Genomic DNA, 25,002 nt, shown 5'->3' on the forward strand with positions numbered 1-25,002 from the left:
ACAAGAGGAAGCGGAGATGATCCTGGATCTTCTTACTGCTCGCTGATTTCCTTCACCACAATCCGCTCCTTGACCCAAAGGTTCAGCTGAGACATTACAGGGCATCAGGAGTGCACACAAACAAACAAACACACAAACAAATAAAAACAATTCTTTTGACTGATTTTATCTTGTACTCATACGTGATGCCAGGTCTCTGTTACACTAAGGGTCACACCTGCTAATGATAAACAAAACCAAACAAACCTGAGTTAAACAAACACATATACATTATTATATCAGATAATATTAAAAAGAAACAACACACCTAATTCAAATGAATATGTAGACAAACAAACAAATAAATAAATAACCCACTCTCTCTCACACACGCGCGCAGGCACGTACACTCATATACACACAGAGTTTCTGAGAAAATTCAGGAGACCTGAAATAAACCTAGAAGATCAGGACTTAGGAGGTCTAGAGATGAGATGAAAACAGTTTTGTGTTACAAAGAAATGCACATATTAAAGCCATCAGACTGATTTTTTTTTGTCTAACTACTTTAATAGCAGAGTTCAAGTGATGCACCAGGACATGTGTACACACACACACTCACACTTTCTTGTTCATGCTACCATAGCAAGGACATGGTGAACACACACGGACGCGCACGCACACGCGCGCACACACGCACGCACGCACACACACGCACGCACGCACACACACACACTTCAGGGGAGCGACTCTCCTCCGCGATGCCGGGATGCAGAGCAGTGAATAGCGGCGCTTTAACACACTCACTCATGCATACACTCTCACACTGAGCACTGATGATGGAAACAGTGTGTGAGTAAATCAGAGAGCTATACACAGCACGGAGGAGATTTAAACCGCTCTAAGATCTGGAGAAGAGAGAAACAGCCTGGATGCTAACGGCCTCGGCTGGAGAGGCTAACACGCAGCTGCTAGCGCACTTGCCTAGCCTAGCCTTGCCTAGCTTAGATTCTCCTGGAGCCGCTGTTGGATTTCCCCAGACCGGTAAACATTAAAGTTAGCCATTTGTTTCCTTATTTATTGCAAAATGTTTTTAATAGCACAATAACTCTTGTTTGAATATAACATTTTCAATCTGTTCAGCTAGCCTAGCATGCTAACGCTAGTCAAATAAGTAACGTTAGCATATAGCCAGATTGTCACTGATTAGCGTTGGCATTAGCTTAGCTAAGAGTCCGCGAATTTATGTATTTCTCTGTGCATTATTTTAATTTTTCAGTTATTGTTAATTTTCGAGCAATCTTTAACAGAAACGCAACGTTGACGTTAATTTACCGCAGTTCATTTTTGCAGAGAAGTGCTCTATGACTAGCACACAGCGGGCCATTAGTGTACGCTGCTAGCTTGTTAGCCAAACAAACGGAACAAATTATCGACACTGAATTCTTAATTATTAGGGTTTTTTTTAGCACAGTGCCGTCTTAAAGACATATTTCGTAATACACAGACCCCGCATTAACATCTAGAAGCCGCCAAGTCTTTTATTATTACATTTTAAACGGAACATTTGAGCACGTTTGTTGATAATACGTGCTAGTGCTAGTTTATTAGCTAGCTAATAGTCTAGGCGTTCGGTCGCCTTGGCAGCGGCTAGGTTTAGCTCATTAGCATCGCTTTTAGCCGCAACTTTTAGCCCGTTTAAGTGTGTTTGAAGATGCGAGCTAACGTTGATTTTTTTTGGAAAGCTGTTGACGATTTTTCTCGCTTAAAAAGAAAAACACAAATACTGTTTAAAATCTAAAGAGACAGAATGTCGAGTTAGCATACTAGCTCGTTTGTGTTTATGCGCATGTTGGGTTGGTTTGGGTTTGAATAGTTTATTAAAAGTTACGCAATAAAAGGAAAGAAAAATCAACGCATTTCTGCACTTGGGCAAATATTTATTTACTCAGTAGATATAATTTTACATTGCAATCATGGTAAAGTAGCTAATGGTGGGAGAAAGGGAGGGGTGTCCTGGATAAATGTCAGAAAAAACATTGTTGTTGGATGAATGGAGCCCAGCCCTCTACAAAAATACACACACACACACGGGACTGCAACATTCCCTGCAAAAATGCACTGACATCATTAAAGAGGGGGGAAAAAAACCCACATTATTTTGTGGATCCTTTTTCACCCAAAGTAAAATAAAACGTGTTCAACAACACCACCCCCCCGCCCCCCCAATAAATAAATAAATAAATAAAATAAAAGTTTGCGATTGGTTTGATATAAAAATAACACAAGGTCCATTGTAACGCTCAGACCAAGATCCGTAAAACTAGCTTTGAAAGAATTGCACGAGGAGAGGAGTTAACAGTGGTGCGCACACGTTTCTGATGCATCCGCACTACGCCGTGTTAACGCCACGTCCCGTTGCGCATCTTACACCAGACGCGGTCATGTTCGTCTAATAAAGCTCTGATCGAACACGGACACTATCGAGCGCTATTTCTGCGTCCCAGTGACTATGTGCTAAACGTGTGTACGTATTTTTCAGCATGTAGCAAAAGAACAAACATGTTACGCACGCCGTCGCCGTAAACTCACTCCTCGTTGTATTTTGGCTTTCCTTCGATCGTTATTTCCTTAAATCATTTGTACTACATCGTTTTAATTTACGGTTCCCTTGATTTATTTTTCCACATTTTTTTTTTTTTTATACCTCGGCGTGAAAAAGCAAACTGTCACAAAACTCCTCCTCCGTCCGCCCGTCCTGCCCTCCCATCGCGCAACAAGTTGGGGCAATATTCGCTTAAAAAAAAAAAAGTGTCCACGGATCCACACTTAGGGATAGTCATTTCAATATGCTACGATTCGGGACACGCTCACTCTAATCTTGGACACTGTTTAGGACGGTTTGGACCGCATGGTCATGTGATCACTCTTTATCGATTTGCGTTATTTTTAAGTCGAAGGCATCCTAAGCGTCCCCCCCCTTTTTTTTCTTCTTCTCTGCAAACAGTGAAACATGGTGTTGGGTGCATTTGTTCTTTACGGAGCCCCTGAACGGACCTCCTTTGCAGACGGGAAAAATAAGCATACATAGAAAAGAAAAAATCTTGTGAAAATGGGAGATTATATAGTGCGCTCAATATTTCAAAAACTAATTCTGAAGGAAAAAGATATGCCGTGGTGTTTTTTGGGTCGTTATGTGTTTTACGTACTGGGGCAGTTTCTTTTTGGGGGAGGACGCTGCTGCCGACGTTTGATTTATTTTAAAGGTTCATAGTTCTTCACCCCAAAAATAACTATGTACACCAGCCATTGAAGGGTCTTCTCGAAGCCGAAATATTTCCAGACGTTCGACATGCGGTTTCTTTCGTTCGCTCCTGCTAGCCTCCGCCATCTTTGCTGCTGTCTAGAGCGTTCTTCCTTCAGGGGTTGCTTTTGGCTTCTGCAAACAGTAATAAATAAATAACGCGGTTTTATAACGCAACGGCGGATCGTAAAGGACGGACTCGGACAGAGCGTAAAAGAGAACGCGCAGTGGATCGACGCGGGATGCGTTTTCCACTCAACTATTTGTTCAGATACTGAACTGTGCGTTGTAGCTCTGAGTTGTGAAAATAATGCACGAGTGCATATAAGTATGCAAGGTGCACGTCTTCTGCTCTCGAAAGGAAACTGCATCTCAGGTCTTTTCTAAAACGTGTGGGGGGGGGAAACAAACACACACATGCGCATGCATTTCTGCACTTTTAACAAAAGTGTACGTAATAGTAGCTCTTTCTTAAAGCATATCTGGGGGGTTTTCACGGCATCTGGGAAAACCAGTTCGATGGCCCTGTTCTGAACTTCTGGCAAATAGACATTTTTTTTGGAGCAAAATGACACGAAAGTGTGCTTGTTTTTATCAGTAGCGAGTGCTTTAGTGAGCTTTATCCAGCAGCAGATTTAAACAATCTCAGGTAGGAAACTAGAGATGATTGAACGTGTGTATGCTGTGCAGGTTTCATTCGAGCGAGGTGTGTATCCAGCTAACAGAAGACGACTCTTCGTAACTTTTATCACGGGTGTGCTGTACGAGTTAACGTTCTGTATAACTATGATTCAGCTTCATCCGAGCTGGCCCTGAGGTCTAATTAGCTAAATATTAAATATACCTAGCATATTATTGCTTCTTATTACGTTCATACAGTAAAAAGCGTGATCGACTTTTTTTTGCTGGAAGGATTGGGACGCAGCCCTGTAGGGAATAAACGAGTGAATTTTCTTAAATCAGTACTTACGCTTCAGGTTTTTTCGCTGTTATGTAACGCGATTATAGATAGTGTGTGTTTATTTACTGTGCAAAAATAGTACGAAAAACCATCGTTTGCACTACTTGCTGTCGTATTTTTACTGTTAGTATTTTTGCACAACTTGGTGAGCCGTTCTTTCTCAACAGAGTAAAATGTCTTTTGTGACCATGAAATTCCATCACAACTGTAGTCAACTTCACTCCGTTTACAAAGTGATGTCAAGTCAGCATGGCTGCACACAGCGTCAGAAAATAAACAAAGTAAAACATCCATCCCATCCGTCCATCCATCTTCTGTATCGCTTATCCTACTCAGGGTTACGGAGAGCTTGGAGCCTATCCCAGGGGACTCGGGGCCCTAGGCAGGGGACTCCCTGGAGGGCACAGTCGCTCAGACATTATGAACGATTCAGAGATGCCAATCAGCCTATAATGCATGTCTTTGGACTGGGGGAGGAAACAGGAGTACCTGGAGGAAACCCCCGAAGCTCAGGGAGAACATGCAAACTCCGCGGAGGCGGGAATCGAACCCCCAATCCCGGAGGTGCGAGGCAGACGTGCTAACAACCTAAGCCGCTGTAAAAACTTCTTGGCTTTAAATGAGTTCTAACATTAGAACATTTTTGGAAATCGTGTTTAAACATCGATTCGAATACACCGATTTGATCCTGAAAATCGCCCTGCACTATTTTCAGTCTGTACCCAGTTGTGGCTTAACGAGTGTGTCTTGCTAATCCTGACTCGAGAGTTGCTGTAGTCTGCACTAAGGTGCTCTGATTGCTCAGTGAAGCCGATTATCTTTAAATACATTTCTAATCTGATGTGTATAAGAAGACGGATGATGAACAATGTGAAGATGTTATTGCGGTGCATCTCATCTCTTCTCACTGAGAAAAGCACGAATCCTGTTTACTCCTGCAGGCGCAAATCAAAGGGTGCGCCCCGATACTCTAATGACTCCTCGGGTCCTCCCTTGTTCAGAAATCCTCCATCCTCCTTGTTCAGGAGTCCTCCATCATTAAGGATGTACTGTAGGTGTTTCAAAAACAGTGGGTACAAGTAAAATCCTTCCATGAAAATCGGTTCACGTTTCATGTCAGGTGATGAGTAGAATCATGTTTAAGCGTGTGATGTACACCTGTAATCATGTCGCTGTGAAGTGGCACCTCGGTGAGCAAGGACGTGCGTTTCTGTCTGCGTTTCCTGCATCCTTTCACCGTTTCCTCGAGAGGCCTGCGCTGAGCAAGGGAAAACGAGGATGGAATTAAAAGCAATTAAAGAATTGCATAGAACCCAAAAAATTGAGTAGTTCGACCACCGGTTTAGTGGATGTTATAGTCTGCTTACCCAGGACTCAGGGAAATGAATGAGTTTTCAAAATACCTGGAAAGAAATGACCGTGTAGTGTAACTGTAGTCTTTATCTTCTGCTGATAATAGCTCTAATGTTGAAGTTGAGTCATGCTTTCTTTAAACATACCAATAATTCAACTTACTAGCTGTTTCTCTGTTTGTGTGTGTGTGTGTGTGTTCTGCTTCTCTGTAGCTTCTGGCTGCCTCTCACTGTGGAGTTAAAAACTTCTCATTGACAATATTGTGAAGGATCACATTCCGGATTTCTTTCACTTGGTGTTCCCTGTAACTGCTGACCTCTCACCGCCTCTTCTCTGCGCCACTGGCCCTTCAGTTGGGCCAGAACCATGTGAAGCTTTTCTTATGCAGCTCCTGAGTGGACTGTAAGACTATTGCAGTAATACCCCCAAGTTCTGGGGGGACATCTTTAACATTGTCCCCATTCCCAGTCCTACACTTAAAGGCCACAGCCTTTTTCCTTAAACCCTCACCTCGAGAGGACTCCGTTAGGGTTCGCCATGATGTTCCGGGACCAGGTGGGGATTTTGACGGACTGGTTTAAGGGCTGGAACGAATGCGAGCAGACGGTGGCGCTGTTGTCGCTGCTCAAGAGGGTTTCGAGGACCCAAGCGCGATTCCTCCACATCTGCCTGGAGCACTGGCTGGCCGACTGCACTGAGATACACTTACTGGAGGCTGAGGCCAACAATGCAGGTATGTTGTTCAGGATTTGGGTCGTTCCAAAATAGTTGGGGCATTATGAGTTCCCAAAGGTCTGTTAGGAATGTGGAAATGGGGTTAGTGAGTTGCTCAAAAGGTTGGCCATGTTGTCCGAAAATCATGAGTTTGAATCCCGACGATGCAGCAGACATCCGTGACCGGGAGTCCAAGAGAGCAAAATTGGCTGTGCACTCTGGGTGGGAGGGGCATCCTCTCTCCGTGTTATGCTGCTCTACACAGCATGAGCAGCAGTTTGAAAAGATGTAGAGATGTCTTTTGATAGGAGAGAGTTATCCAGTGGGTGGGAATTGGCAAGACCAAATTGGGAGAAAAATGTGGGAGCACTTCCCCCCTCGAATCCCACTGGGGTTTGAACTTTCAGAAGATCTCTTGACATACGTCTGACACCTGCCGCTGTGAGTTGTGTGTAATACCATTTCAGTAACTGCTCATAAATAATTTTCAAGAACAGAGCTTACTTATATGGGCAAAGCACCTATTAAAAACCTTTATCTCTCCAGCCATAGTGAGCCAGTGGCAGCAGGAGCCCAAAGAGAAGGCCGTGTCACTGCTGCTCTCACATCTCCCCCTGTTGCAGCCACGTAACAGTGAGGCCAAGTGTGAGTACATGAAGCTGCTACAGCAGGTGCTGAGCCACACCATCGAGAGCAGCATGTTTGTGGAGGAGAGCCGGCAATTGCTTTCCTATGCCCTCATCCACCCGGCCACCACTCTTGATGATCGCACCACTCTCGCGCTGTGGCTCAACCACCTTGAGGAGCACCTGTCAGCTCGACCACCGCCTGGACCATACCACCACCATCATGCTCGACAGGGCTCGGACGAATGGACGGGTCCGACCGAGTCCTTGGAGGTGGCACATGCATGGCATGATAAACCGCCGTCCACATGTAGCTCGCCTGCCGGCCAGAACGGGCACATGGCCTTTCCCAGTGCAGGTGGAGTGCCTTCACCCATCAACAGTGCAGGTCAGTGGTATGGGTGGAAGTGTGGAATTGCAGTGCAAGCGGATCGGTTGTTTGGGAAGCGTATAATCGCAGTGCAAGCGGATCGGTAGCTTTGGGAAGTGTGTAATCGGAGCCGTAGCTTTGGGAAGCGTGTAATTGCAGTGCAGTCAGATCGGTAGCTTTGGGAAGTGTGTAATCGGAGCCGTAGCGTGGGGAAGCGTGTAATTGCAGTGCAGTCGGATCGGTAGTGTTGGGAAGCGTGTAATCGGAGCCGTAGTGTTGGGAAGCGTGTAAACGGAGCTGTAGTGTTGGGAAGCGTGTTGTCAGAGCCGTAGCGTTGGGGAAGCGTGTAACCGGAGCCATAGTGTTGGGAAGTGTGTAATTGCAGGGTAAGCGGATCGATAGTTTAGGAAGTGTGTAAGCTGATCTGTAGTTTGGGAAGTGTGTAATTGCAGGGTAAGCGGATCGAAAGTTTGGGAAGCGTGTAAGCTAATCTTTAGTTTGGGAAGCGTTTAATCTGAGCCGTAGTGTTGGGAAGCGCGTAATCTGAGCCGTAGTGTTGGGAAGTGCATAATCGGATCACTAGTTTGGGAAGCGCGTAATCCGATCGGTAGTATTGGGAAGTGTGGAATTAGCAGAGTTTTATGAATAGATGTTACCATTTCATGTTAAGTATGGTAATTAGTTGTTTTTATCCATTAGGCCTTTCTGGTCAGGTACAGTCGAGCTCAGTGCCTCGTTCGATGTCTCTTGTTCCTGCCAACCAGCCAGGCTGCAGCTCTGATTGGCTGGGCCAGGATGAAGTGGGTGGGCGCCAGGGTGCAACAGGGGCGGAGCATGCACCACTGTCTCCTCAGGGCAGTGTTGCTTCGTCAGGCAGCGAGCAGACGGAGGATCAATCCAACACACGGAACACATTCCAGGAGGATGGCAGCGGCATGAAAGGTGAAGCTTTTGTCCTATAAATTAAAACTGTTTGGTGCTGCAGTTTGTGTTATTCAATATAAAGTCTAACTTTGGAAAGTTGTGTGTGTCCTAGACGTGCCGACGTGGCTAAAAAGTCTCCGTCTGCACAAGTATGCATCCCTTTTCTCCCAGATGAGTTATGAGGAGATGATGATCCTTACTGAACAGCATCTGGAGTCACAGGTCAATGTTTTGTTTTCTACTGTCCTTTGAGAACAACTGCATGTTTCTTTCTTTTCTTTCTTTCTTTCTTTCTTTCTTTCAGTGAAGGAGGCATGGCCTATCCTGTTTAATTAAGAATGCGTGTTGTTCAAAGTATTTTTCTAGATCAGATCAGTCATGGTGCATGTTTCAGGAGGAGTTCGGTTTGAATAATTCTGTTTGCTCTTTTTTAAAAAATTTTTTTTTTTTTTTTTAATTCACAGAACGTGACCAAAGGAGCTCGGCACAAGATAGCGCTGAGCATTCAGAAGCTGAGAGAGCGACAGAGCGTCCTCAAGTCTCTCGAAAAGGCAAGCTTCGCAAAATGTCCCGCACCACAATATGGTTCTTCTTTGGATGCACTTTAGCAGTCTTTTTAACATCGCGATTTAATACCAGGATATCCTCGAAGGCGGGAACGTCCGGAACGCCCTGCAAGAACTTCAGCAGATCATCATCACGCCCATCAAAGCCTACACCCCGCCCACTGCTGCCCAGAGAGAGCTGGAGCCTGGAGCCACAAACACTGACAAGGCAGCCAATCCTGTAGAAGAGAAAGATGCGGCTGTAGAGGGCTTTCAGAGCCACAATCCTCCGCCCTGTGATGGGGAGTCTTCGTCCACGCCCATCTCAGAAGGAGACATTCCTGGGCAGTTTACGCGGGTGATGGGGAAAGGTGATGCCTCAGAGTAGCTTGTAGTTTGTAAAAAAAATAAATGAATAACGCTGCGTATGTAATATACACAGCTAAACACCAGCACAACAGTGCCGAATGTGGTGTGTGTGTGTTTCAGTGTGTACGCAGCTGCTGGTGTCGCGGCCGGATGAGGAGAACATCAGCTGCTACCTGCAGCTCATCGAGAAGTGTTCAATACACGAGGTAATATTTAAAAAAAATATTTTTAAAATACATTTTATCCTAAAAGAGAGTTTTATTTATTTATTTATTTAAATTACATTTTTATGAATTAGGTAAATGTAGGCTAAATTTGAAATCATTAAATTTGAGACTTCATCAGACTTTCATCCTGTTTTTGATTTAAGCATTCAAACAGAAATAAGATTTTTGTTTGGAAAAAAAAAAAAGTCAATTGTTTCTTCCGTTAATGTATTGATGTAGATATGGTGGTCAAAATTAGCTGAGGATATTTCCTTAAAATAGGTTGTTGTTTTTTTGTTTATCTTGAAAATTATTTGAACTAGGGATGTCACGATACTAAAAATCTAGTAGTCGGAACCGATACCACCAAAAGTACACGATACCAAAGTCGAAACCACAGTGTGGTATAAAAAACAAACAAACAAACAAACAAATAAATAAATAAATAAAACTCCTGGAGGACATCCTCCTCTGGTTGATACTGGCAAGAAGAGAGGGGGGGGGGGTATATTTTAGTTATCAAACACTCTGACAATGACTAATAAAAACAGTGCTAAGTGCTAATAACAAGTACTAAGGTACACTCCTAAATGCGCACACACACGCCCCCCCTTATACTCTGAATGCAAGCATTAGTTTAAATTCACTGATGTGGTGGCAGTATTTATTAAAAGCATGAACATGTGAATAATTATTAGTGACATGAGACTACATTTATCTGACAGTCCCCGGGCTGAATGGCGATGCATGGTGGCCCATTAGGAGGTAGTTTATAACACGGCAATGCGTTAGCGTCGTTAACAAATAACAGGCTATCGCAAACATTACATGGAGCATAACGTTAGCCGGTTTCACGGACACACTGTCTGCTGCTTCAGACAAACATAATATAGGACCGTCTTTCAGGTGCTTCTCCAAATTCCAGGTGTTTCCTCGCTTTGTTTGAAATGAACGATAGCATCAGTTACACACCGGCACCCGATGCTACCTTTCAGCTCAACAAGTCTTTACTCGTATTTGTGCTGCCCCCTTCAGTTCTGGCAGTATCGCAACTTCTGTACCTTCATTATCACTGGTACCTACACTACTGCAGAAAAACGGGTACCATCCCGTTTTAAGCATGTTGGTACCGAAGTATTGGTTCTTGTGACATCCCTAATTTGAGTGTTCTTATTTATGTAAATGTTTTTGAATCTGAAGAAAATAATTTTATTTATTTTTTTTTCTTTCATATTTCATTGTATTGTAAATGTGGAGGAAGCCCAAGTACACAAGATTGTGCTTTAGATATGCCCTCATAATTCTCTTCATCTCTCTGTGTGTGTGTGTGTGTGTGTGTGTGTGTGTGTGGTCTTTAGGCGTTCACGGAGACGCAGAAGAAGCGCTTGGCATCTTGGAAGCAACAGGTGCTGAAGCTGCTCCGCCTTTTCCCACGGAAAGCCATGCTGGACATGCCCGTGTACCGACAGAAAGGGTCCGTCTCATTCGCTCGCTCCCGTTCTTCTTATCCTAGTGCACACATTCCGTCTCAGTGCGTTAACAACTCTGGAGAATTAGTGGTGGCGTTTCCTTGAGTTCTGCTTCACTTTGTTTACTGAAAGGAAACAGATTTTGATCGTGTGTGTGTCTGTGTAGGTGGGCGTATGGTTCGAACTCTTTGCCTACAGCAGGCTCTGTGGGTGGAGGCGTGTCTCGGCGAGGACAGAGACAGTTTCCCCTGCCCCCTCGTGGAGCTCCGCTTCCCAACCGCATGGGCCTCATCACACACTCTCCACGACACACACTCGCCAACCAGCCGGCCCTCAGCACACAGGGCAGGCAGGTCAGTGTGTGTTTCCATCTGTCCTGTGTGTGAGAGAGAGCGAGAGAGAGAGAGTGGGTGATAGAAAAATGAGATATTGGGCTGTATTGTATGGATGTGACGATAATGTGTGTGTGTGTGTGTGTGTGTGTTTTTAGAACCTGTGGTTTGGGAATCCTGGAGGGAGTAACAGCATGCCGAGTCAGAGCCGGAGCTCCGTACAGAGAACACACTCTCTCCCTGTACACACATCTCCACAAACCATGCTCCTGTTTCAGCAAACAGGTACACACTCACTCACTCACTCACTCACTCACTCACTCACACTCTCTCTCTCTTCACTCACTCTCTCACTTGACTCTTTTTTTTTTTTCCTTTCCCAGAATGCCCAGTTCCAGGGACTGACCTGGAGATCAACCCCACGCTGGAGTCACTGTGCCTCAGTATGACTGAACACGCCTTAGGAGGTACAGCCAATCATTGCACAGCTTTCCAATCAGCACAACTGTCCAATCAGCTTTGGATCAGAATTCAGAGTTTTATGTTTAAGCGTGTCACTTTCTCAGTCACATGAATTTTTGACCACAGCAGCTACAGTAATTCCTCAGAAAACTGAAAGCTGTGCTCTGTCGACTTCCTAGCGCACTGCTTTCAGGATCCGCCGTTTTGTAGCGCTGTCTGAAATCTCAGCGAAGGAATTCTACCGTGCTTGTTTTAATGATCTATCTACAAAATACCAAAAATGCACTTTTTATTCGTTTTCTTTATTTCTTTTTTTTTTTTTTTTCTCTTTTTTTCCTTTCTTCTCTTGAATCGCACTCGCCCTTGCCCCATCTTCTGAGGGCTATCTGGGGTCCTGTTACTAGGGCAGCGTCCCTTCATATTCTCATAAACCATAAAGAGGAGACGAATCCTTTTGCGAAGTCGATTCTGTCGTCACGTGTTCATTCGCAGTCGGATCGGCTACTTTATTTACGATCCTTAGGGTTTGACTGCGAATTAGCCGACGAGACGACTGTTGCGCATGTCGACGTTTACATCAAGCGCAAAATCTGTTCCGCGTAGACGTCCGCTTACGTAGGGAATAGTGAGTAGGCGGCCATTTTGAACACAGTGCTAGGTGTGTGAAATAAATTCTGTGCAAGTCTGTGGTTTGATGAATCGATGAAACAAATGATCTTTGTTATTCCTCTCTCTCTCTCTCTCTCTCTTTCTGTGTGTGTGTGTGCAGATGGAATGGATAGAACGTCAACAATATGAAAACAAACGCAACGGTGGGGAGGAAGAAAGGACATTTTGCGATCTCACACTTCACGCATGTGCGGCCCGGAACGCGCGATCCTCGCTTTTAAAAACAAAAAAACAACAGGAACGAAACAACAATTCACTACAGAAGAAACAGTGAGAAATTTAACCGTGTACATGTGCTCTTGATATTTTTCTACTTTATTATACTAAGTTTATTATAAATGGAATACAAATGACTATTATACGAGAGGAGGAGGAGGTGGCGTGCGTGCGTGCGGGACCGCTCGGCGTCTTACTCGCATCCCGGAGGAAGGGAAGCGTCGCTGTCCGAGTCTCAGATGAGCTCCTCAAACCTGGATGAACTTTTTGTGCGTAACCGGTAAAGTGAAAGGGGCACGATGGAGTGAGCTCGGCTCTCTGGGTTTGAGAGGAATGATTTGGTGCTGATTTTAAGGGCTTTTGGCCTGTTCTGTCGTTCATCCAGGAGTTGTACACACACACACGGTTGCTGAACCACCTGCATGTTTAAGCTGCATTCACAAGGACTTCTTGGTGTCTGTCTAAAAACCCGCACTGTTCATTTAAATGAGAACAGCGCTGAACGGGGGGGAAAGAGAGAGGAAAGAGCGTATAGCGGACACACGCGTGCACGTCAGCCAACGGGACGAGACGACATTAGCGACGCTTTGTTCACTAGGAAGTTGAAGTCTAAACAGTCCCTGTGAACGCGCGGCCTTAATCTTCACAACGAACGCAGATCAACGTTTCCTTCCTTTTAACCAGTCGCTGCCTTGTGATGTCATCATCGTGCGCCTCAGACTCCTTGCCGACGAAGCGGTTTTGACTTCCAGGCTGTACGTTGGAACGTTCGTCGCTAGGGTTTAGCCACCAAAACGAAAAAAAAACATAAAAATGAAACGCTCGACCGGTTGCAAATACTGAACTGTAGCTAGCTAACTAGCTAACATAAAGTACTAACAAAATACTAAACCTGATCGCTTGGTGGGTTTCATGTAAATACATTTCGATATTTATTCATATTCCGCTTTATTTATGACACGAGACGAGAAAAACACGACGACCTTACTGAAGGATGATGGTGGTTTCCTCGGAAGGAGTCGACGGCGCACGCTGATGACGTCAGAGAGTGGTTTAAACAAACACAGATGGGGAAAAAAGATGGAAAAAAGAAACATAGATGGAAATCGCGTTCACACACACACACACACTTACTTCGTACCAACACGCTGCATGAGAAGCTTCTGGGCACTTTGTGGATTCCGTTGGCAGATTTATTTGTTTTATTTTATTCTGTTAAGAGCGACACAACACAATTCTTCAGATCATCGATGGTTTGTTGTTGGCTTTTATTTTTTTTGGTGTGTGATGACAAATCTCCGGGGAGGGAGAGCGATTTCAGTGACTTGTTTTTTTTTTGTTTTTTTTTTGTTTCTTTTTTTTTCTTCTTCTTTTTCCGGTCCTGAAGCACGACGAGTCGCACACATGCCATATGTGGGCATCTAAAAAGTCCCAGGAAGCGAGCACGGTATAGAGTGTCGGACATCGTGAAAGCTATTTAGTACAAGACGGTCCCCGAATTCAGCAAAAGGCTAGCTCGGCAATCGAGCTCCGTGATTGGCCGATCGGAGTCAACTTAAGCGCCACGGGGGGGGGGGGGGGCGTTGGAGGGGTGTACAGTCATGACTTAAATCGTAGTGGAGAATGTTCGCTATGGATACGTCGTCTTAATCCGAGTTACGCACTTCAAATAAACATAAGGAATAAAGAGTCGTGCAGTTGAGGGTTTGTTTTTTGTTTGTTTGTTTGTTCAAACAATTGCAGACACGTTTCAGTTTTGGACGAACATGTCCCTTTTATAGACACCGTATTTATAAATTGTTGGCACTTGCGTTTTTGAAAAAGAAAAGGGGAAAAAACGAAATGAATTAATTGATCACTACAGATGCTACGCCAGAATTTGTCCGACGTTTCTCGCTAAATCTTAAGGCGAAAGAAAAGTTTGAAGTCTGTATTTCTTGCATTGATGTGTTTACAAAGCAGAGAGACACTTAAAACTGATCTTTACGAAGCAGCTGATTGGAGGGTTTTTTTTGTTTGTTTTTTTTTTAAATATAAAAGGCGGAGCTGGACTCATGCGTTCCTTTTTTCCTTTCTCAAGGGACGCGCCAATCGATCTCTCTCTCTCTCTCTCTCTCTCTCTCTCTCTCAACCCAGCCCTGGTTTTTATTTTTTCCCTCCTCTTCATCCTCCCTCCCTTACAGTCGAGAGATTTTATGACTCGCAACACAAAAAGGTGCTTTATATATAAATATATATAAATTTGTGTTTGTTTTGTTTTGGGTCTCCTGTAATATCCCCCGATGGTACAGCCCGCTAGCGTGATGAACTGTAAAAGTCTTAAAGGCCATTAAAAAGAAAAGAGAAAACTCTGAGAGTAAATGAGTGTGTACAGGTCTCAGATTTGCTCTTTATTTCCTTCAGAGCCTGATCTGGTTTGTTTTTTTTTTTGTTTGTTGTTTTTTTGTTTTCTAGTAAAACTTCCATGAAATTTATATTTCTGAAATCTGTGTCTTCACTTTTTTAAATGTCTATCTATCTATCTATCTATCTATCTATCTATCTATCTATCTATCTATCTATTTATTTATTTAAAAAAGAAAAGTTTTTGTCAATAACTTTGGACACAGTTTCCAGCGCCCTCATCAACGTTCCCGAGTGGTTCGGAAGCGTTCAGTTACGAACACACCCGAGCTCCCGGGAGAGGAACATGCTTAATCTTGAGCGAGCTCGTTAGCTAGATGATCTGAGTGCCACACCTGTACAGGTAAACGAGGAATTAAACACCTGAAGATGTTGGAAAACTTAAAGCTACACAGTTACCTCCGACACTGGAGACTCCTTCTGTTAATGTTAAGTGAACATCTGCTCGCGGAGCGTTCACCGTACAAGTCGCTAAGTTTCTATAGAACGAGTTCCTTAATATAAAACAATCAGCACTGCTGTTAGAGGAAATTAATCGACTCCTTCTGACCAATCAGAATCCAGAATTTATCCACGAATAAATGAATCGAGTGAATCAGCAATCAAATCAAAATCAGTGTTTTATAACAGCTTTCATTGCTTCTGTTGACTTAAATAAATTTCTTCTTTTTTAAAAAAAAAAAAAAGATTTACTGGTACAAATTCTGTTCTTAAAGCCACGGCGACGCCGACTCCAACTCCGCTGGCCGATAAAGTAACGCAGCGGTCCACATCTAAACTTTCTCAGATCTTTTACCTAGAAACGCAGACCTTTTTAAAGAATAACTGAACCTTAAGGATCACTGATGTACCTTTTCAAGCATTATTTCCCAAAATTTCATCTGGAGGATCAATAAAGTACATTTGAACTATCTTATTATAAAAAAACACAGTTTTCTAAGTAAAAGATGCTTACTGAAAAGTGCAAAAAAAAAAAAGTATGCTTGTAATGAGATGAAGTACAGTTTGGTACTGTTTGGTGTTTCATAGACTGTAACACTGGAGGTGCGTACGAAGGCTCGCGTTAGACTACGTATGCCGTCACGTGCAACTAGAAACGATTTAAAATAGTCATTGTTTCCCGTCTATCACAGGGACTCTAGCCAATCCCGTGCGTCTGTGAACTCGCGTATGCGGAAGAGGGCGGATAGCACTTTCCTCGAGGGAAATAAATGCTGTGCACCGCCTGTATTGTGTAAAATTGCAGCTCTCTGTGTTTTAAGCTGTAAAATTATTTCCTATATTTAGAAATATACTTTTATATTCCACGACACAAAAAAGACGGATGCGTTTTGGAAGGATGTTTCATCATATATGTACATCTTTGGGCGTAAGATTCCACCAAATAAATGGCAGTAGGATGATGATGATGATGATGATGATGATGATAATATACAGTATGATATTGACATGTATCTGCATTTTGCACAGTAATGCCAAACAGACCACTTTATATATTGGTACTTTTTAAAAGAATATGGAAATTATATATATAGTATGAACGTCAATGACACAGTGTCCTTGTTGGTTAAGCTCCCCCCCCCACACACACACGGTCTCACTGTGGCTTCAGCAAGTGTGTGTTTCAGCACCATATCTCTCAGGACAGCTCCGCCTCCACCTTTACACGCCACGCCCTAGAGAACACGGTTGCCAGGTTGAGGTTTCTACCCTCACAGTTCGATCATGGCTTTTTGACCGTCTTTGCTATAATATACATTAACACTTGACATTCACACCTTGGGACACACTATTTAGTTTAGAAGCTAAACTGAGATTTTGTGTCCCTGGGACGTTTATGTAGGAAAATATGTTAATCAGTCGGTACAGGATTTAAAAAAGTAAATTTTTTTTGTGATGGTTACTTTCAAAAACGCTTGAGTTCACTGCGGGTTTAAAAAAAAAATTTGCGACGCCATTTGCGGAGTTATTTGTGCTTTTTTTTTAATGCGGAAAACTACTTGAATTGGTGAAATCGCGACGGCACTTAAATTGTTTTACTCGATCTTTCGCAGTCATGTTTGTTGGTAAACAAGGCTTTTTAGCTGTACTCATGTTCGACACGTGAATCGAAGAGGGCCTTGGCTGGATGCTGTCCAAATCTCCGAATAGTGCGGAGTTTGCATTTCTGCAATTTACAAAATAACAAAATGCTGGAGGGACTGGTTTATAGTAATCTGGTCCACTTTTTTAAGAGGGCAACCTGGATGGATGAAAGTGGAATTATCATATATAAATAAAAATTTGAATATATATAAGTATACAGATGTATTTAAAAAAACTATTTTCCTCCAGATTCACAAAAATTTCAGAAATACTGATTTTCTTTGTACTCAAGTGTATATGTTTATCACTCAGTAAAAGTGCAAAGCAGCTCATTTGCATGTAGCGAATCCCACAAAACCCCATAAAAGGGCAAGTGCACAGACTGCTGGGACCACAAAACGACCAATCAGAGTAAATGCTGACAAACAGAAGTAGATGTGCCATGATGTGCCAATTCTATTTAATTAACGCTGATGAAATAAAAGTACCGGTTTTCACAAAAATATTCTTGACGGTACTCGTAGTCCCTGACCTATTGAGCTAGCACGACAGTGTGTTTTTAATAGAGACTCCAAACCACGTCTATAAGTTGATCAGGGTCAGGGAGTCTGATACACACTGTTCTGTAAACGTAATAAAAACCATTTACGAATAAATCTGTTCATATCCAGCTTCCTAAATGAGGCCCACTGTTTGTTGCTATAGTAACTGAAACCTTTTTGAAAATATATATATATATCAAGTTTGAGGGTTTTTTCCCCCCCAGATAATTGATTTATTTTGACCCTTTGTAAAAAGTATGTGTTTTTTGGTTTTTATTTTTGTTTTGTAAGGAACTGTAACAGTGGGCTAGATGCGGGATTTTCTAAATCAGGTCACTCCAATCTGGCAACCCGGTGTTCAGCCACCACGAACACAGTGTTCGGCTCAAATTGCTCTGCTGAATCCGGTTTAAGGACGAGCTTGAATTAAAGCACGTCTCTGAATTCCAAGGTTAATCCACCATGCTCCTGTTTTTACCTGCGTTATTGTGCATTTTCACAGGAGGTAAGAATTTAACTTCCGCCTTTCCCTCCCAAAGAGCAGTCGTAATATGTCGCAGTCGCGTGCACATTCGTTCTATTAAATAGCTTTAATTTATTCTAATGTGTATATATATTTTTCTATTAAAACAAAACAAAACAAAAAAACAAAAAACGAACACCTATCTGTTAGGACACGACCAACCTCTTAGCAAGAATCAAATTGTATTTATTTATTTTTTATTTTTATTCGGCTTGTTTTATTGCAGTCGGCTTCATCCCAAACGCCTCCCTTATTACACACGTAGTGCGCTAGCTAAACTACTACGCCATTAATTTCACACCCTATAAAGTGCTCCTATTTAGGGCGCAGGGAGACATTTTTATTATATATATTTAAACGTTAGATTGCGGACAGGGGGGAAAAGGATACAGACGTTATATAAAACTGTTTTATAAATTGTTTACTTAAACTATCCACGTCTTACGTAAATCATGAAAAATATCTACGTATTACGTAAATCATGAATAAACCGTGGTTAATGTTTTTTTCATCTCAGTAGTAGCGTTTAACGGTAGAAATACTGAGGACGTATCCCAAATATCTTCCGACTCCCTACGTACGTATGGAATGTACGGACGAAACAATGGCACGTGACAGCCTAGCTAGGGCACTCTACGCCCAGTAGGGAGGCGTTTAGGATTCGACCGTTATGCTAATCTGCCGGGCACGAGAACAATCGGTCTCGCGCCGGTGGCAGGTGTGAGCGCATGTGATTGCTGGTTTGGTTTTTGTTCGCGTTTCTGAATAATTAAAAAAAATAAATAATAATAATAATAATAATAATAAAAAGAGAGATGTTTTAATGAATAGTAATTTAAGAATTTCAGTGATTTAGAGTGTTTTAATGAATTGTTGTTTGTTAGTATCCTTATTATTATAAGCCATTAAATGATACATTTTCGTCACTAAAGTGGGGTACAATTTCATTTGTTTGTTTGTTTATCTTCTTTTTTTTTGCCGATGGTGAAAGTTTTATAAAGTTTTATATATGTTTTGTAGGCTAATATTTTGTAGAACTTTAATTTGTCAAACTATTTGCATAAAAAGGAGCCTGCAGTTTAAGGCTGAATCCCAAATGACTAAGTACTGCACTAGATAGGCTGTAGACGCCGTTTCACAGAGTATGTATTATAGTGCACCTGTATAGGAAGTAGAGAGATATTTGGGATTCAGCGTAAATTTATCGCGCTGAAGATTTTCAGTGTTTTCGACGCGTTTAAGAAAAGGCGAAAACGCTTCACTAACACTTTGACAGCTTGTAAATTTTACAATATACATATTATTTTTTTAACTACTACACAACATTTTAAAATTCATATTTGACTTTAGTGTTTACCAATTAGGGCTTACGTTTTAGAACTGTCGCATTGTACCCAAGGTAACGGTTGCTTGGGGAAGGAGAGCTGTGATTGGACCATACACGGCGCGCGCGGTATAAGCTGTGATATGATTGGCTAATTCACAGCTGATTCAGTCAGAGTCAGTTTTCCAGTCGGTTCTACTCACTGGTCTATCACAGCACTACTCAGTTTAAAATGTTTAGTTGTGAAATGTCAGAATTAACTTGGATGTTGGTTTTATTTTAAAGAGAATACACTCATACAGAATTGAAAAAAAGGGAAAAAAATATATACAGGATGTAGTTGAAGAAGAAAAAAAGACATCATGGCCCAGTTCCTGGTTATATATGATAGGATATGATATTTGATATGATATGTGAGGATTAAAGCATAACAGGGTGTGCAGATATAGGAAAATAATCAACGACTGAGTGGTGCGATGAAGCACTCTTGAGTCACTCTTGCAACTATGAAGTTGATTTCCTACAACAGCACATCCTCAGCAATTTGCAAATAATAACATTTCTTAAAGAAAGAGACGTCACACGTTTTATCAGCATCCACATAACAAGCTAGTTCCTATTCTCCCTCGTGTTATATAAAGAGTTGTTCTTCGCTGACGACTGGAGACTCCTTCCAATAAATATTAAACGTTTCCTCACAGAAAACCTCAGCGATTATACATTATTCTGTGTGATATAACACATTTTTAGCATTGCATGTTTACCGTCTGCCATACACGTCCCTGTTACTACAGAAGTGACGTTATAGAAAATTTATCAACAGCTTCTAAACATAAAGTTTTGAGAATTTAAAAGCGCTGTGGTGTAATTGGTGTTAATATGACCTTATTGTTTTTCCTCCTCTTTGGTTTGTCAGGCAGATGTCTGCCCGTGTTGGATGTGAAGGTCAGAGCCGAATATTTATATCTAGCTGCCAATGATTGGCAGCGATTACATTATACTTTACCTTATACGCTGGATTTAATAATACGCTAACGGGTGTATGTTTTTAGGGAAGCGATTGCTTGGAGGATGCGAGTATGAAAACTGATGGACACTGGCCCCAAGCAGGCTGTGATGCACAGTTGACAGGTGAGCTTCTGACCCTGCTCATGAAAATACACACTTGTAAATGATTGATTTTTTTCTTTCTTTCCTTACTACAGTGTTGTCTGCATTAGGTAAGATGGACTAGTCTTTTCAAATTGGTTATGATTAAGTAATGTGTGTGTGTGTGTGTGTGTGTGTTTCAGATGACATTCTGACCGCTGAAAAGCGGCACCAGGGTCTGCTGAGAGAGCTACAGGAGCTGGTTGAACATGGTCAGTGTTCACACACACATCTGGTATATATGACATTTAAAGCAGCCAAGGGGTGAGAGGCCACGCCTCCTTCACTTAGACTGACAGCCATAGAGACCATGGCTCATTTAGTGTGAATGACAGGCACAAAACCCAGGCCACACCTTCTTCATTAAGAATGATGCAACCTTTGGTGTGAATGACCTACACAACGACCACACCTCCTCCACTGAGACTGACTGGTATAGGCCACGCCCCCTTTAGTGTGAATGCCAAACACAGGTCATGCCCCCTTTAGGGTGAATGACCTACACAATGACCCCGCCTCCTCCACTGAGACTGACTGGTATAGGCCAAACCCCTTTAGTGTGAATGACCTACACAACGACCCCACCTCCTCCACTGAGACTGACTGGTATAGACCACACCCCCTTTAGTGTGAATGACTGACACAGGTCATGCCCCCTTTAGGGTGAATGACCTACACAACGGTCACGCCTTCTTCACAGTTGACAGGAGCTCTGGCAAAAACTAAGGATATTTCCCAAATTTCATACTACCATATTAATTCTACATTTATTACTGTAATTACCATTTATTACTTCTACATGGTGTGCACTCTTTAGAAGGTAATGGAAGGGAAGTATTTGGTTTAGGACACAGCCTAAGGATTGTCATTTTTTTCCTCAGAGTTTGAAAGAGAACATCATGACACTCGGGAGACGGAGGAGTACGACCTGAACGACCTGGATGACCAGGAGGACGGGAAACAGGCTAGACGGAGGGATGAAGAACAGATGGAGGCCCGGAAACAAGGAAACAAAGAAGAAGAGGAGGAGGAGAGCGCCCGAGAGCTGGAGGAACTGCTGGCTGAACAGATCCGGAAGAAAGAAGAGGGGAGGAAAGACGATGCAGAGTTGGAGGAGCTGAGAAAAGAGGAGGTAAACTCCGAGAAGGACGGGGAAGTGGAGGAGAAGGAGAGGAGTAAGAACGAGGCGGAGCTGACAGCTGAGAAAGAGAAGGTGGAGCATGAGCTCCAGGCGCTGACGAGTGACGAGACGAAGATGAGGGAGAGGCAGGAGAAGGAGGAGGAGCTGCAGGAGCTGGTGCACAAGATGGAGAGAGTGAAGGAGGAGCAGGAAGCGCCGACAGAGGGAGAGAAGGGAAAGGAGGAAGACACGACCCCCGAGACAAAAGAGCCACAGCAGAAGAGGGAGATGGAGAAAGCGAGTGACGAGAGGACGCGGCAGTTCGAGAAGGAGCGATACAGCGATGATGAGGAGGAGGAGGAAGATGGCGATGAAGACGAGGAGGAGGAGCAAGACGAATCTGAGGTTTTAAAAATTCATATAAAAATGACATGTAGCTGGTATATTAATTTATTAAAGGACAGCACGTCATACGTTTTATCCATTTATAGTTACATTTAATGATGGGAGACGTCTTTGAAACAAGTTGACATTGTGTGTTTGTGTGTGTGTGTGTGTGTGTGTGTGTGTGTGTGTGTGAGACAGGAGCTGTTGGAGATCGAAGCCCAGTTGAGGAGAGTGGCTGCCGAACTGAGGAAACTGCACCGGGGCTAAACACATGAAAACACACTTACACACACTTGCACTCTCTCTCTCTCGTGCACACACACACACACACACACACACACACACACACAAGATACAAGCCATACCAGTTTCTCTTTATAACACACAGTAATACACAATTTCTCACTGTAATAGTTCCAGTGTGAACTCTTAGTGCTGTGGTGTGTGTGTGTGTGTGTGTGTGTGTGTGTGTGTGTGTGTGTATACACACACAAACACAATTCTATGTTTATAATTCTATAAACAACAGATTCACAATAATTAGATTCGCCTACTAATTAACACAAGCCAAGGTGAATCAATCTGAGTCAATTGAATCAATGAATCAAAATAAGAAGACCAGCCAAGACATGTTTGGTGTCTGATGTTTGCAAGGCTAATGTAGCTAACAAGTAGAGGAGGCTTATAGCCACCAGTTTAACATGGTGTACTGAACGAACGAACGAATCAGCTTTGCGGAGTTATTCAATGAATTGAACAGGCTTTCTGACTCGGCATGACTCACTGTTACGTATAAAAACACGGACAAAAGGACGTCACAGAGCTCGAAACAGTCACCAGATTAGTTTCTCCTTCCGGACGTTTGATGTTTGGTGTCACAGAAACATCAGAGGAGGAGGAGGTGTGGCCCAAAGCGATTGACTCGGTGATTAATCGATTCAGATACTAGAATTTGCTAAAATTAGCTGATCGAGTACATTTTTGCAAATATTTTCTTTTGATTAGTCAAGTTACCGGTAACTGAAAGGACTTGAGTTGTGTGTGCGTGTGTGTATAAAATATGGTGAGGTTTGTGATTTGCACTCCTCTATAACATGTGTAGTGTTTCTATACGGTTCGGCGTGTGTGTGTATTTGGCTCCGACACTGTTAGAACGCGCTCAGACTGTTAAGCGAGAGCCGTGTGTGAGGCTTTTTGCAGGGAAAAGGCTGTGTGTGTATGTGTGTGTGTGTTGTGTTGTGTTTTCAAAGATCCTAATGATGACTGCCACTTTAATCTTTGCATTATTTCCAGTAGCCATTATATTCTACTATTTATGGTAAGCTATTGGGAACATATTTTTGGGATCACTAAAAATCCCATAGTGGAGGTATCTGAATATTATTATCATAGCATTAATCATCAAACAAGCTTATTTATATATATATATATATATATATATATATATATATATATATATATATATATATATATATATATATAATATAAAAATGCAGAACAGTGATGTGTGTGTGTGTGTGTGTGTTGCTACCCCATGTTCCCTGAAAAAAGCATCATTGCAGTTCTCTCAGTATTAAACAAGCCAAGGACAACAGGGCTCCTAAGCCATTATAGCTCTCACACACTCTTGGTAACGTTGTGAGCTTCATCTCAGTGTTGAGATTAATCTATCATCCTCTGCTGAACCTTTTGATTGATTGATTTTTACAGTGGTGTCAGTCAGGGTACGTAAACTATATTTAAACGATTTTAAAGGCAATGCACTCTTTTTTTTTTCTTTTTTTTTTTTTGGTTACGGTTGCTAATACGGTTAATGTCTTAGCCTGCAATAAGCGATGTTTGAAATGAAAACATTTCAGTTATATATGTACAGATGTAACGTATGAAGCCACAGACACTTTACAACGGTTTAAATAAGTATTAACTTATTAAAGAAGTAATAAAAACGTGAAGTAATATCATATTTAATATAAAACGCGAATATACAGACTATATATTGCACACGTAAAGATTTTCAACTTAGAGATGAATGTGTGTGTGTGTGTGTGTGTGTTTATTTGTATTTTATTGAATATAACAGTAATTCCAGCTTGATCCATGTCCATGGTATGCTGTTAATAATCTTGTATCTATCTATCAATAATTTATATGAAGCAGGGGAAAAAAACAACAACCGTGACGTCAGAAATGTCCCGATTCTCGGCATCCGTATTGCGCACTTTGAATCTGTGACTCGGATTAAGACGAGGCCAGTTTGTGATTTTACGAACAATTGGTAATATTAGCGTTTTGTGCTGCATTTAATGTATGTATGTATGTATGTATTTATTTATTTATTTATTTATTTAAATTCAAAATGATACGACAGGTTTTGCGTTGACGTGCAGATTTGAAGAACGAAGGCAATAAGTATAAGTAACGTCTGAATAACGTGGTTATTTGAGAGGGCGGCCATGTTGGTTTGTCCATTGTGAGGAGACTGAATTGGTGTGTAATGTGACTGAATAATCAAATAAATAAATATAAACACAATGAACATGTGGAGACAGCGGTGTTCCAGATTCTTCCTTCGTACCGCCAGTGCTATGACAGTCTGATTGGTCGTAAGGTGTGGATTAATTTTCTATAACAGTAGCTCTGGTAGAAGTTCCAGCTGCAAAGCACATCACAGGTTTATGTTTAATATGTTATCACTTCAGGTTCATGCTGTTATAGGGAAAACAAGTCGAATACAGAGTGGTAACTGTATCGCATCAGTAATTTAGGCGCATGCAGCTAAACAAACAAACAAACAAAAAAAATATATATATATATGTTTCTTTATCAGTCTTGTTTGAGCAAGACTTCGCAATGATTCAGTGCACATGGACTGTTGTAACCTGGAAGTGAACAGAGAGGTTGTGCTAGTATTCTGGTGAGTGTGACCTCTGTTGGCGGGGAGGGGAAATGTCCTGAAATGTCCACGTGTAC

At 42.2% G+C, this 25,002-nt stretch overlaps 2 protein-coding genes across 3 annotated transcripts; both read left to right on the top strand.

The window, feature by feature from the left end:
* Positions 1–686: 686 nt before the first annotated feature.
* Positions 687–14,973, top strand: LOC108277843 (protein Smaug homolog 2). The gene is made up of 13 exons (XM_017490820.3): positions 687–1,023; positions 5,810–6,330; positions 6,858–7,325; positions 8,007–8,249; positions 8,344–8,453; positions 8,696–8,782; positions 8,871–9,147; positions 9,266–9,351; positions 10,710–10,825; positions 10,987–11,173; positions 11,311–11,437; positions 11,536–11,619; positions 12,384–14,973. The coding sequence occupies exons 2-13, from the start codon at positions 6,135–6,137 to the stop codon at positions 12,410–12,412; spliced, it is 2,010 nt and encodes a 669-aa protein (XP_017346309.1). The 5' UTR covers positions 687–1,023; positions 5,810–6,134; the 3' UTR covers positions 12,413–14,973.
* Positions 14,974–15,037: 64 nt separating this feature from the next.
* LOC108277841 (cilia- and flagella-associated protein 251) lies at positions 15,038–22,879 on the top strand. 2 transcript variants are annotated; one of them, XM_017490817.3, is made up of 6 exons: positions 15,038–18,034; positions 20,293–20,321; positions 20,429–20,507; positions 20,669–20,737; positions 21,407–22,050; positions 22,227–22,879. In XM_017490817.3, the coding sequence occupies exons 1-6, from the start codon at positions 17,992–17,994 to the stop codon at positions 22,305–22,307; spliced, it is 945 nt and encodes a 314-aa protein (XP_017346306.1). In that variant the 5' UTR covers positions 15,038–17,991; the 3' UTR covers positions 22,308–22,879. The 2 variants fall into 2 exon arrangements, with proteins under 2 accessions (XP_017346306.1, XP_017346308.1); XM_017490819.3 differs by having other exon boundaries at positions 22,231–22,879.
* Positions 22,880–25,002: the final 2,123 nt, after the last annotated feature.

The sequence above is a fragment of the Ictalurus punctatus genome, chromosome 17 (assembly GCF_001660625.3).
Source record: "Ictalurus punctatus breed USDA103 chromosome 17, Coco_2.0, whole genome shotgun sequence".
Lineage (NCBI taxonomy): Eukaryota > Metazoa > Chordata > Actinopteri > Siluriformes > Ictaluridae > Ictalurus > Ictalurus punctatus.